General features: G+C 41.6%; 1 protein-coding gene across 2 annotated transcripts in view; it reads left to right on the forward strand.

Annotated features, from left to right (window-relative positions):
- stard13b (StAR-related lipid transfer (START) domain containing 13b) overlaps nucleotides 1–12,880 on the forward strand; it is a 101,734-nt gene that overhangs the window by 20,106 nt on the left and 68,748 nt on the right. For both annotated transcript variants that reach the window (XM_053647851.1, XM_053647855.1), the window contains one exon: nucleotides 9,208–9,238. In XM_053647851.1, the coding sequence (XP_053503826.1) occupies nucleotides 9,208–9,238 (31 nt within the window). The remainder of the gene's footprint in view (nucleotides 1–9,207; nucleotides 9,239–12,880) is intronic.

The following is a 12,880-nucleotide window of genomic DNA, read 5'->3' on the forward strand; positions in this document are numbered from 1 at the left end:
GTAGAAGAGGGTAATTGGCTTGGAGGGAGTAATGGAATAATTTGGCTTTGGGCCCTCTGAAAAAAAATCAAAGTCTGGTTCTCGGAGAAGCTTAGCAGGTCGCCGAGCTCCAGAGCCGTTTCCGAGGCTGTGGAGCGAATGAATTGGGTCCACCACTCACAAATGGGAAATCTGAAACTTTTAAGGCGGAGCACTGAGTTTTTACCAATTCTAGGTTCAACTGGATTTACTTTACACAGCCACGTCTCACACAGAGCCAGAGTGCTTGCTATCCAACACTGTCTAACGTCAGTAACTGACTATCACTTGTAGTATTTGTGGTAATAGTTGGCTCTTTTCAGTGCCTGTCAGGTGTCAGTGTTGGAGGATTGCGACTAGCAGGAGAAGAAGTTCCCTGAATGTATTGAAGCAACTAAAGCTTGTTTTTGTACATAAATTTTTCTACTTACTGCGTAATCATTTACGCCAATGTCTGCTCATCTTCTACAGCTCTCTCTCTCTCTCTCTATATATATATATATATATGCCACAGTTTGCACTTTCTATCTATCTATCTATCTATCTATACATATGCATATATATACACACATATATACATACACATATAGCCACAACGTGCTTGTTAACATGAACGTGATTCAGGTGCAGGTAGTCATGTGACAATGATGCAATGGGGTGCAGTGACTGCTGGGAACTGTAGTCCAGAGTTCCTTCCCTCATATCCATGACAATCGTCACTGGGCTGCACAGAAAATAACCTTGTGTTGCTTTAGCCACAGTTTGAAATCATTTGCATTCAGGCGATGGTTTGAAACCGTGATCAGATTGGAAACAGTCCATTTCATTTAGCAGCTCTGATTTCGACCACCTCCACTGCACATAGGTATGTGCTTTACAACGGTCCTAACTTTGTTGATTGAAACATCCTGTTTCATCCAAGGCAACATTGTTTGTCAGTAACCAAGATGGTCAGGGTTAAGGTGGATCTGGAGTCTATGCCAGGAACACTGGGCATGAGGAGGGAATACATCCTGGATGGGATGCCAGTCCATCACAGGGCATCGTTCACATACTCATGCACACTTATGGTAGCGAGTCCACCTACTATCATGTTTTTGGGAGGACGATGGGAGGAAACCAGAGAACCCTGAGGAAACCCACATGGATATGGGGAAAACATGCAAAATATGATGGAATTGAAATATTTATAATAGAGATGCATTTATAATAGAGACAATGGACAAGGGTCTGGTAGATTTTTTTTTTGTTGTTGTTGTTTTGTTTTTTTTAACTTGGGCAACGGCGTCTGTTCGTATCCACACTCAGATTTCCAGTTGCATTTGTTTGGAGCTTAGTTTGTCATGGTCCTTTTTTTCAATTTGCTGTCAGATTATCTCAGGATTTTGTTAGTGTCTCTCATCAGGTAAGGGATGTTCTCTGCAGTCTTCCACACTTAGACCAAGAGGTTATGTCTCACCGAGCTGTCACCAGCTTGAGGAGGTTTTTAACGAGCGTAGGATTGCCGTCTACGGTTGTGGCACCAAAGTGGACCACACTCTGTCTGTCCCCAGCACTTCCTCCTTGGCATCTCCATGCACTTGGAACATATTAGTCATTCAGTCCATTTAAAATGTCTGGTAGTAGTAAGTCAATGTCACCGGACTGTTCCACTGTGCCACATTTTCAAGATCTTCCTGATTGCCCTGATTTAGTTCTACTAGACATTTTAATTACTGGAAGTCTGGAAAACTTGATAAACATCCAGTTTGTATGTCTGAAACAATCCTTAGTGTACTTCCCTTGTTTTCTTATCCAAATTACTCAGTCAGTTTGGTGTTTGCATTTGTTATTGGGAACTCCAATAGACAGGCATTTGATTCTTCACAATTTGCCTACATTATGTTGAAATCCAAGAGTTCAAGACCAACAGCTGGTCCGTATCAGACTGTACAGAGTGTGTATGTTAGTTCTCAGTCCACCTGCAGGTGTGTAGGGTGGGATAAGTGCGGAGAGGAAAGCAGCTCAGCTGGATGGGGATAGATTACAGAGCTGAGAGCAGCTCAGGAGGCCAGGATTTGTTCTGCTCCAGCAGAAGTTAAGCTTCAGTGCTGGCCATGGGGCCAACAGCGCTCCTGCAAAGTGACAAAACCCTGCTGGGTGGAGAGGTCAACCTGCTGGACTTTCTCATATTTTCTCTCATTACTGTATTTCATTCTCTGTTTTTTTTTTTTCTTTTTTTTTTTCTTCCCCACTGCCTTTTTTCAGTCTTGTATGACTTTTTTTTATTTGTATGAATTTTATTCCACGGTTTCTTATTCTTATTCAACTTATGGATTTGCCTTATGATCGTGCACAGTAACTGAATACTCATTCACTTTTCAACCTGATCTCCGTTTACTGCGTACAATCAAGTCGCACAAGCAGCTCCCTTCTCTTGATCTTCTGCCTCCAATGGTACAGTGAAGACAAACCTCACATCTTTATTTCATCTGCATTAATGATAATAATAAAGCTCAACTAGCCATACTAGCTAAGACTGGTAAGAGTGTTGTAATGGTTACCACTTACAGTGACTTTGTCATTTTCCTAGAAGTCTAAGAGCAGCTGCTCCATTCAGTCAATGCATTTTTAATACATTTTTCCTCCGAATGAATGAATTATCCAGATTAAAAGTGAATTGTCATGTAACAGTAGGTGAGTCGGATACAAGTACAAATTAAAGTTTAATGAAACCAACAAGGGCGCACGGTGGCTTAGGGGTTAGCACGTTCGCCTCACACCTCCAGGGTCGGGGGTTCGATTCCCAACGTGGCCGTGTGTGTGCGGAGTTTGCATGTTCTCCCCGTGCTGCGGGGAGTTGTGCTGGGGGGAGCTGTGCTGGGGGTTTCCTCCGGGTACTCCGGTTTCCTCCCCCAGTCCAAAGACATGCATGGTAGGCTGATTGGCGTGTCTAAAGTGTCCGTAGTGTATGAATGGGTGTGTGAGTGTGTATGTGATTGTGCCCTGCAATGGATTGGCACCCTGTCCAGGGTGTACCCCGCCTTGTGCCCCATGCTCCCTGGGATAGGCTCCAGGTTCCCCGTGAACCTGAAGGAAGGATAAGCGGTATAGAAGATGGATGGATGAAACCAACAAAACATAAAACAAGAACTATGAACATGTGGCAGATAGACAAGGACTAAGGAACATAACCGTGAGACAATAACAAAAGACAGGAAAGCATAACGTGACACAGAAAGACAAACGCAAGACGACCGGTGCAGTGCAAAACGTGACTCATATACAAGTGCTCATTACAACCCAAACGTGAATCAGGTGCAGACTGTCATGTGACGTGGCGCAGTGGCTGATAGGAATCGTAATTTCGGGTTAGTTCCGGTATATCCATGGCGTTGATTTACAGATAGATTTAACGAAAGAATTCATGAATGCGTTTTACAAAAATATAGAACGTATATAATGCTAAAATAAGCTTTGTACAGTATTCCCGTTCTGTACTCTGCACAAGAGACATACAGAGATTGTCAGAATATTGGCCTTTCTTGTGGTACGTTAAGTATCTGTGCTTGTTTTGGTGTTATAGTGGTTTAGTTTTCCAAGGCAGGCCAGCACTGGAGCGTTCTGTGTCAATAGTGTGTCTAAACAATTTTTGTGTAAATGATATGTGACACCCATCCTGTGTAGGCATGTTGATCATGAAGTCATACAGAAGAAACAGATGCCCTCCTCATCTTTTGACTTGGACCGTCCCCTATATGTACAGTGGAATTCTTGGAAGTGTTTGCTCAAACACACACCGGATAAATGAGTAGTGTTGAGTGTCGACAGACGAAGCGTGATGTTTCATCTACATGAGCATGTGCATGCTTAGGACCGAATGCGTGACACGATATGTCGAAGATCTGGATCTCTTATGATGCATACACTCATATATGTACATAAAGAATGACACGCATACTGTACACGCATGGTTTAGTGCTATGCGATCCTGTCACGGCCATCGAGTGGGCTGGCACAGAGCCTAAAACCTGTCCTAAATAAGGTAATCTCTTACCCTGCTAACTGATTGAATGTGTAACCTGAGGTCATCAGACAGGCAGCACATAGGCTCAGGCTGTTCAACTCCACAAACACAAATCTCTCCTAGTTGATTTCACCTGCAGAGGACTGTGACAGTGAAAGATTCAGGTTTCTGCAGAAGTGCTCATCCACACGTCTTCCCCAGGTCGTCTCTGTCATAACACATCCGAGGCTCTGCACTGGGCTCAGCACTTGACTGCATTCTGTTCGAGTCCTCTGGGTGGTTGGTTCAAAAAGCTACCTCTTTCCCAGCTGTCTAGAAAGTGTAGTATGATAGATGGAGCTTCGACTAATAGCCTCAGCAAACCTTCCATCAAAGTAGCTCCAGTAGCCCCTTAAATTTATAACCAGACCAAAAATGTTACAGCAGCTAAATATAGAGCTGTGCTCACATGAGTTTCATGCGGGAAGAGATGAAGGATTGTTTTACTTGTTTTACTGGACCGCATCTGAGTTGGTTGAGGCCTCTGGGTGCCTGGTAGTGATGTGTCGTTCATGAACGACTCGTTCATTTTGAACGAATCTTTAATATGACTCGGGAACAATGAGTTGTCTCAGAGAGTGAATCGTTCATTCGTTCATGCGCTGCAACATCCCCATGGGTTCTGTAAAGGAAACAGAAATGATTAGTTCACTTCTCGAGTCTTCAGGTTCGAGTTGTTCGATCTTCTGTTGACCGCCGCATGGGCAATGCACCATGCAATACCAGAAACAGAAATTATTAGTTCATCTGTCGAGTCTACTGGTTCGAGTCCTTCGTTCGTCACGTCACAGCCCCGCTTCATCACGGGATGAACGAATGACTCGAAAGCGAAGACTCGAGAGGTGAACTAATCATTTCTTTTTCCGGGGAACAGGCGTGACAAATGTGATTACTCGGATCGGGAGGTGAACTAACAGACCGCGTAGCCTGAAGACCCAGTGAAGCAATTAATTAATCGTTTCTGTTTCTCATAATTCGACCTTGGTTGCATTAGCCTATAGTTTATTTGAAAGTTTATTAAGTACTGGATGAGTTGGGGGAATTTAACATGTAACATTTTAATTATACTCTGCTGAAATGAACGAAATGACTCGAAAAAAGATCCGTTCGTTTTGCCGAACGAGATTCAAAGATCCGAGTCAGTAAAATGATCCGAACTTCCCATCACTAGTGCCTGGGCCTTTTGGTCTCCATGTTTTTTCTGCCTTCCATTTCTTTCTCTCTTACACAACCAATTCTGTCTGCATTGGCTTTCCCTTTACACTTTGCTTTGCTGTTTTTTAAAAAAAAATGACCATTCTGCCTTCTCTTGTACACTGTAGGCAGTAGTGGGCAGCTACTTGCTCAGGACAAAGAAAGTAAAATGGGAAGGTACAATTTGCTTGGTCACCACGTGACACATTTACTGCAATCATTCATTCATTTTCAGTAAGATAATGACTGCGGAAACAGGTGGGATTAGTCAACCTTTCTGTAGGAGTGGGTGGGATTACTCAAACATTCTGCTGGAGCATATGGAATTGGTCAAACTTTCTGCAGGAGTGTTTGGGATTGATCAAACCTTCTGTAGGTATAAGTGGGATTGGTCAGACTTTCTGCGGTAGTGAGTTAAATTTCTGCTGGAGTAGAGAGGATTGGTCCAAAGAAATGTTTGTAGGAGTGGGAGGAATTGGTCAAACATTCTGCAGGAGTGGGTGGAATTCGTCAAACAGGAGCTGGGCGATTGGTTAGTCCTTCTGCTGGACCACGTGGGATTGGTCAAAGTTTGGGAAAAAGGAAGATTTTTTTCCCCAAACTTTCTCCTGGAGTGGGTGGGTTGGTCAAATTTTGTGTGGTTGTGGGCAGGATTGGCCAAACCCTCTGTAGGAGCAGGCGGAATTGGTCAAAATTCCTTTGGGAGTGGGCAAGATTGGTCAGACTTTCTTTGGAATGGGTGGGGTGGGCTTAAAAAACAGTCCTTCACACACCTCTAGTGTGAGAATTTCCAAATATTATGATATTCTGCAGCTCCATTAAACGTTGCCTTTCTCTGGGTTAAGGATCAGCACAAACAGCCTGGACTGAGATGACAAACTGCAGGAAGGGGCCTCAGAACACCTTCCCTGTGATTCAAGTTATATCACCTCAGGAATTTATCCATGGATCTCTGGTGTGGTTGGGGATAGACAAGCTGGCCAAATATAACAATACTAAGCGAATTGTATGTGGAATTCCACACATAAAAAATGTTTCATGGGCCATGTGGACTAAGAGCAGAGAGAAAGTAAAAGTGAAAGCAGAGATATAGTAGAAGGCCATATCAGTGTTTTGATCTTCATAAACAAATCCAGCTCTGAACAGTCAAGTGCAGTTTCGCACACCCTTTGGACAAGAAAGCCTTTCATTGGTTAGGATTCATCTCAAGTAACAAACCTCTCTTCGGATTTTTGTCAGCGATTCTTTTGATTCTTTCACCCATATTTCACGTGAAGTTTATCGGTTTGTTTTTCTTTTTTTTTTTTCAAGAAAATGTAAAAGTAGGCACTGAAAATCCACAGGGAATGCTAACTTTTGCACTCGGTCGTATGCACAGTCTGGCAGTTTATATTGGCAGGTCTGGCAGATGATATTCTAGTAGGAATTCTTGCCATTATAATGATTGATCCTTACCCATCGGCCTCTCTTTCCTGCCGGATCGATCGCTCATGCTTATCCTAAACAAACTTGTCTGCACTACGCTGTACACGTCAGGGATTTGTTTTCGTCGCAAAATTTCATTTTTCCATTTTGTCACATCACCTGAAACGAAAGTGGGTTGAACTAACCCCATCAATAAAAAAAAAAAGTTCTTTTTAAAGTGAAAAACATTGAGATGTTTTTTTGTTTGTTTGTTTGTTTGTTTTTTTAGGTGTGAACGCAGGGCATTCCTCTGCGCAGGACTTGTACGTAAATATGTGCATGTGCTGCTATAGGGTTACAAATCCTACAGGAATTTGACAGTCGAGTAAAGGGATAAAAAAAAAAAACTTCAGGTTGCGGGTGAAAAACAGGACTCTTGTGGATTAGAAACACAACCCCGTCTCTAAACAGGTAGCGCTTGCCGTCTGGGCTGGACCGAGGGCACGTTAAATCATGCACGCCCAGGGTCAGCTCACTGATCTACAGCTCTGTGCGAGAACGTGGTCAGGTGATAGCTCAGTTCATAATGACGGGGGGCAAGTGTTATTAATACGTGTTAAAATGTTCAGCTCGTGGAGCCGAGAAGAATCTGCAAAGGCAGACAGTCTAGTCTGATCGACTTTTAGACCCCTTAAAGTGGAGCTCGGCTTTGATGGAGCGCAACTCCTACTATGCCTGTGCTTCGATTTATGCCGTAAGGGATCACCAGAGGATAGTGTAATCTCTATACATTTAATCAGTAATGCAATGTATGATTAATCCTAGTTTAAAGACATTACTGTAGCATTTTAACGCCAAAACTGAGAAATAATGCTTATTCAAATGGAAGGCTTTTAATAGGTTATAGCTGGGGTAAATGAAGCCTTTTCTACATTTCTATATCAGTGTTAAGGACACCATATTATAATGAATAAGTTGAAAAGTACTGTTTAAGGATGTACGTTGTTCTAATTACAATATGAAACCGAAGGAAGAGTGAAACGCATGTTTGCCCATAAGCTTTGCAGGTGTGTGTAGGCGTGTGGTGAATATCTAATAAGAAATCTAGCTTGCTGTGGTAATACGTAAATAATAATAATAATAATAATAATAATAATGATAATTTTAAGAAACTTTTAATCATTTTGAGATAATGAAACATAATCTTGGTAAACATTCTCAATAGTAAAACTTAGTAAATAATAGACTTTTGAGCTTAACTGGCAGAAATTGATTCCTGCTCATTTAATACCTGCTCTTCAGTTTATTAATTTGCACTCACGACCACAGGCAAGAAATCACATTCCTGCTCCTAACTTTTTTCCCCCAGCGATTTTCTTGCTAATTTATTATTTATTGGCCAATTCCCACCCAATAATCAGCTCTCTCCTCTCTCGGGAAGGGTGAAGTCTATCACAGCCTTCCTCCAAGACACGTGAAGCCGACCAGCTGCATCTTTTTGAACTGTTGCTCATGCGGCATCATAGGGTGGCAGAACACGCTCGGAGGAAAGCACTGTCTGCTCCGTTCTGCATGCATGAGCTCACAGATGCCCACGACTGACTAGTGTCACTGTGTTTGACAGGGAAGAAAGAGTACGCCGCCCCTATCACCCAGAGAGCATGGCCAATTTTGCTCTCCATGGATGGCTGTGGAATTATCAGGATTTGAACTTGCAGTGTCTGGGTGATAGTGTGAACGCTTTTCTGTTGCACTACTCTAGAGCCCTTGCTGGTGCTAAATTAAAGTATTTGCTTCGAGTCCGCCCTATATTTCTCACTTTTACGTAGAAGCGCCCCCAAAAATGGATATTCATAAAGGCGGACTTACAAAGCAGCATGCTATGACGCAATCCTCTCTAAACCCTGTTATTAAATATGAGGATTGCATGAAAGATAGACCTTTAGTAAATCCAGGTCCAAGTCTCACATCCCAAGACAAGTCTCAAGGCATAAATAAGTCAATCTTAATCAATTTTGCAAGTGTAATGTACCGGAAGTCCGATCAAAGTCCAAGTCCGGGGCTTGTGTATTACACCAGTGGTTAGAGCAGGGACACATGTGGGCCATACACATGGATGTAAATATTTGCTACCTCAATTTCCTTGGTTTAAACAAGTCTGTAGTCTTGCTTCATTAGCACGGTGAAAAATGTACATTCCTATTTCTAGGAGCCGGAGAAAGAGATATTTACATGTTTAGGAAGAACATTTACCAACATGGAAAACTGTTACTGGGAAGAACCTAAAGAAAAAGACATGACCAAAGAATGGGAGAAAAGAAACAGAAAGAAAACTTAATAAAAACAATGAAGTCCTCAGTAGCAAGTGGGAGAAAATATGAAATGTATATATTCTTTAGGGAAATAATCTCGATGGCTTTAGTATTAGCGTACTATAGTATTAATATCATTTGAGTAAGGAGGATGCAAACCACTGAACGTTACGTTTCTATAGTATCGAGATGAGAAACTCAACCGTGACCAACTGTTCTGTCTCTTGTTTCTAGATGTCAACGAAGAGAAGGCATGGCGGCGCAGGTAAGAACCGGCTTTCTTACTTTAACCTCGGCGAGCTGTGCTTACAGATGTCTTTCGACAACTGGTCTTAGCGTAGAAACCATTCAAGTTGATATGTTGGGTTCAAGTAGGAGCTTTTTCATCAGGGGTTCCTCAACCGACGGCTCTTGTTAGAAATCTAAAACCGTTAGCGGTTAAAAGGTTCCTCGATGGTATTTTCTCACAACTAGTTTATCCGTGAGAGACAAGAGAGGCCATGTGTGCGACACAGTGTTTAATCACATTACATGTATGGTGTGAGGCGAACAGAGCCTGAGCTTTCTCTGACATAATTACATTACAAACGTGTCCTATAAAGTGTGCAGATTAAGCCTGGATGATGGTGAACTCAAGATGGAAACAAGTTTCAGGCTTCAAAACTCATACTGTGAGAAGTTCTTTGGTTTATAACTTTATCCTTGGATGATCGGTGCGCTTTTTGTTTGGTTTTTCTCTGGAATCTGGCTCATGTCTGGGTTAGTAAGGACAGACAGGGACAGGTGTCTGTGTGTCTGGAGTTTAGAGAATGAAGGAGCACGTATCCCCCATTTATAGGCCTATCTCAGCGCACTTGCTTGGTGTGAGGTACAGTTTACATGTGTGTGTGTGTGGGGCGGCATACCAGAGCATTGTTACTGTTATGGCGATTTGAAATATTTGCCGTGGCATGATGTGGCCCAAGGGGGGCAGCTGCGAGATCTCGACTGGGTGTTCTGCGATGCCATTTCGGGCTCAAGTTGCTCCGTCACATGACCCCCGAGGTCACGTAGCAACGTGGCATGAAGGTACATTATGGCACGTTGACACGTCTCACTTTCAGTCTCACGTCAGTCCCGTGTGGCCCGAGTGATGGCCGGTTTGCACCGTGCAGGCAACAGCAGCAACAACAATGCGTGTCAAACTCTCAAACCGAGCATTACCTCATCCTGGACTAGCCTGGAGTATGTATTCAAGGCTTAAAGGATCACTGACATTTTAGTAACACTTTAGTTAAGGGATATAGTACATACCACGTTTATAAGCAATGCTGGAGGTCACATTGAAGATGTTTTTTTTTCTTTTTTTTCTATAGTCTGACTTTGTCATTGGACAGAAGTGAGAAGAAGCAGTTATCTGAATATCATTATGTTCTATATGTGTTTTTTTTTTGTTTGAAATAATTACCTCGTTATAAGCTATAAGCTATTTGCAATGCTATTTGAAGGTCTAATGTAGGGACTCTTTAAATAAAGTACGACTGATAATCCTGTGGAAAAACAGCAATCAGATGGTTATCGTCGATTAAGTGGTCGCCATGGTGACTATGTTGGGAAGTTGTCGTTAGAGGGTAAATCATCAAAATGACTTCATTTCACAGTGTTTATTTTGGAAAAGTGTTTTACCATGTGTGGGATGGTGCCGTTATCCGTATTAACTGTGCATACTTTGGCCTGAAAGCCTCACTCGGTGTCACAACGTGTTACGTTCAGCCACGTGTTTCGAATCGAACAGCCACGCTAATGGCAAAAAAATAACGATGATGCCATAAAAAGTCCAAGCCCATAGAGTTTGTGGCACATGATATAAAAATTCCCCTCTCATATTTTACTACTGAGCCATAGAGGCTGCATGATGTCAGCGTGCACTGCGGCCAGATGGCGAGCAGACGCTCCGTAGCACACTAATCGTCTCATTACAGCGGTGCTCTACAGTGAGGCCGGTGAAATGTACAGCAAAGGCTCCAGACCACAGTCGGAGTTACTTCGAGGTCGACCATCGGCGGTTAATAATCGGCTCTAAAATTAAAATATGGTACATACTTTAATCCGACATAAAGGCTGTTATTTAAGCTCATGCATTATGTAATAGATTAAGTTTGTGGATGAAAGCCAGGACACATCCAGCTAGTGATTTTAGACATTTAGTTGCCTTTTTGTCTTGTTTCTTAATCATTTCGGTCAAAAAGCGATTCTGTTGTAACGCTAACTCTTGTTACAGTTATATTTACCAACATTATTATTATTATTATTTTTGTCCATGGGTTGAGTATTGGAAGTTTTCCATCCATTAGATCCATCATATGAATGCTTTTCAAGCCAGATCAGTTATTTATTTTTTATTTTTTATGTAATATATATATATATATATATGGTGTTACCGCTTTACCTCTGACTGTTTACCTCTGCACTGACGCTGGAGACTCCTTCCAATAATATTAAATGAACAGCTCCTTACAGAATACACACAGTGTAAATATTACAAGTACTTAAATATAACAAGTTTGAGTTCAAAAATTTTGTCATATTTCAGTGTATTCGGCTTGAAGAAATTGATTCATCAACTTAACTTAAAAATTTTAAGGTAAGTAGTTTCCTCAACTTTTTCGAGTTAAGTGAACTTATCCGGTTTTACAGTGCACATTCTACTATAAGTCGTTTATAAACTATAATGTATCTGAACAACTACATTATTATAAATCTGTGATGAACTTTGCAGCCAGAGCCGCTAGAAAATGAATCCGCACTGTCTGATCCATTAGATTAGAAATTTGTGGTACAAACAGTATCAAGACATATAGTTTCCTTAAACCAAGAATGTAAATAATTATTACCTGTAATGTTATTGGCGTGAATAAGGAATAAAGAGTGGAATATACGTGATGAGAGAAAAATTCTTTCTAGTCATAAAAATGGATGAACATTTGTAGTCAGTGCAATTTATTTAAGAATTTTCGTTTTAGTCCAGACTTTATAGTAAACTTTACCCTGGATGTACCACCATGTAGTTCAACCTTTATATTCATAATATGACTGGACATCGATTGAACCTTCTTTTCCATTCCTGCCAGCTCATGTCTGGTTCCAGCGTCCAGCCCGTGGGACAGGGTCCCATAAACAGATGTCTCTCTGATCCCATAAAGGGACATTAGCTCTGAGGCGAGTTAGCGCCAGACCCCTGGGAAGAGGTCGAGAACAAACAAGACCCAGTGCGCTTTTTAAACTCTCAGAGAATACAGGAGCCCTTCTCATCCGCCAAACCCCCTCTAGAAGGTTAGATGTTTGATCTCCGGCTTCAGAGATCCTGGACGTTTTTCTGTCTAGACGAAGCCGTTATCGATCGGCGAGCATTTACTGTCTGAAGGAAATTAATTATCTGTTCTTTATCCTGTTGGAAACATGGTTTAAGATACAAAGGGTCTACTGCAGATTCCCCAGTGCTCATGTTTAGGAAAAGGAAATGGACAGAAACATATGGAAAAATACTTGATCTTGTTGACCCTTACCATTTTTTGTGCGTGTGTTGTTTGTCTTCTTGGATATAAACAGAACTCCCTTGCTAAAACCCTACGCGGAGAGACACTGGAGGAATCCGTTTAACATGACTTAAAAAGATGCAGCAATTGTTCAACCGTCCGAACATCTATTTATTTATTTATTTTTGTTGATGATTTAGAAGGGATTTATGAACACTGGACCTCATTTTTTATTTATTTTTTTTTTATCAATCTTTTATTAAAGTTATGTGTAAATGTGTTCATAAGCCAAACGAAATTCGAATACTTGCCAGATTTATTAACATTTCAAAAAAAAAATTTAAGCTCCATGAAAAGAAAAGTCCGGCGAGAACTGAAAACAACAAAATGAG

This window comes from Ictalurus furcatus, chromosome 17, assembly GCF_023375685.1.
Source record: "Ictalurus furcatus strain D&B chromosome 17, Billie_1.0, whole genome shotgun sequence".
In the NCBI taxonomy this organism is placed as follows: Eukaryota; Metazoa; Chordata; class Actinopteri; order Siluriformes; family Ictaluridae; genus Ictalurus; species Ictalurus furcatus.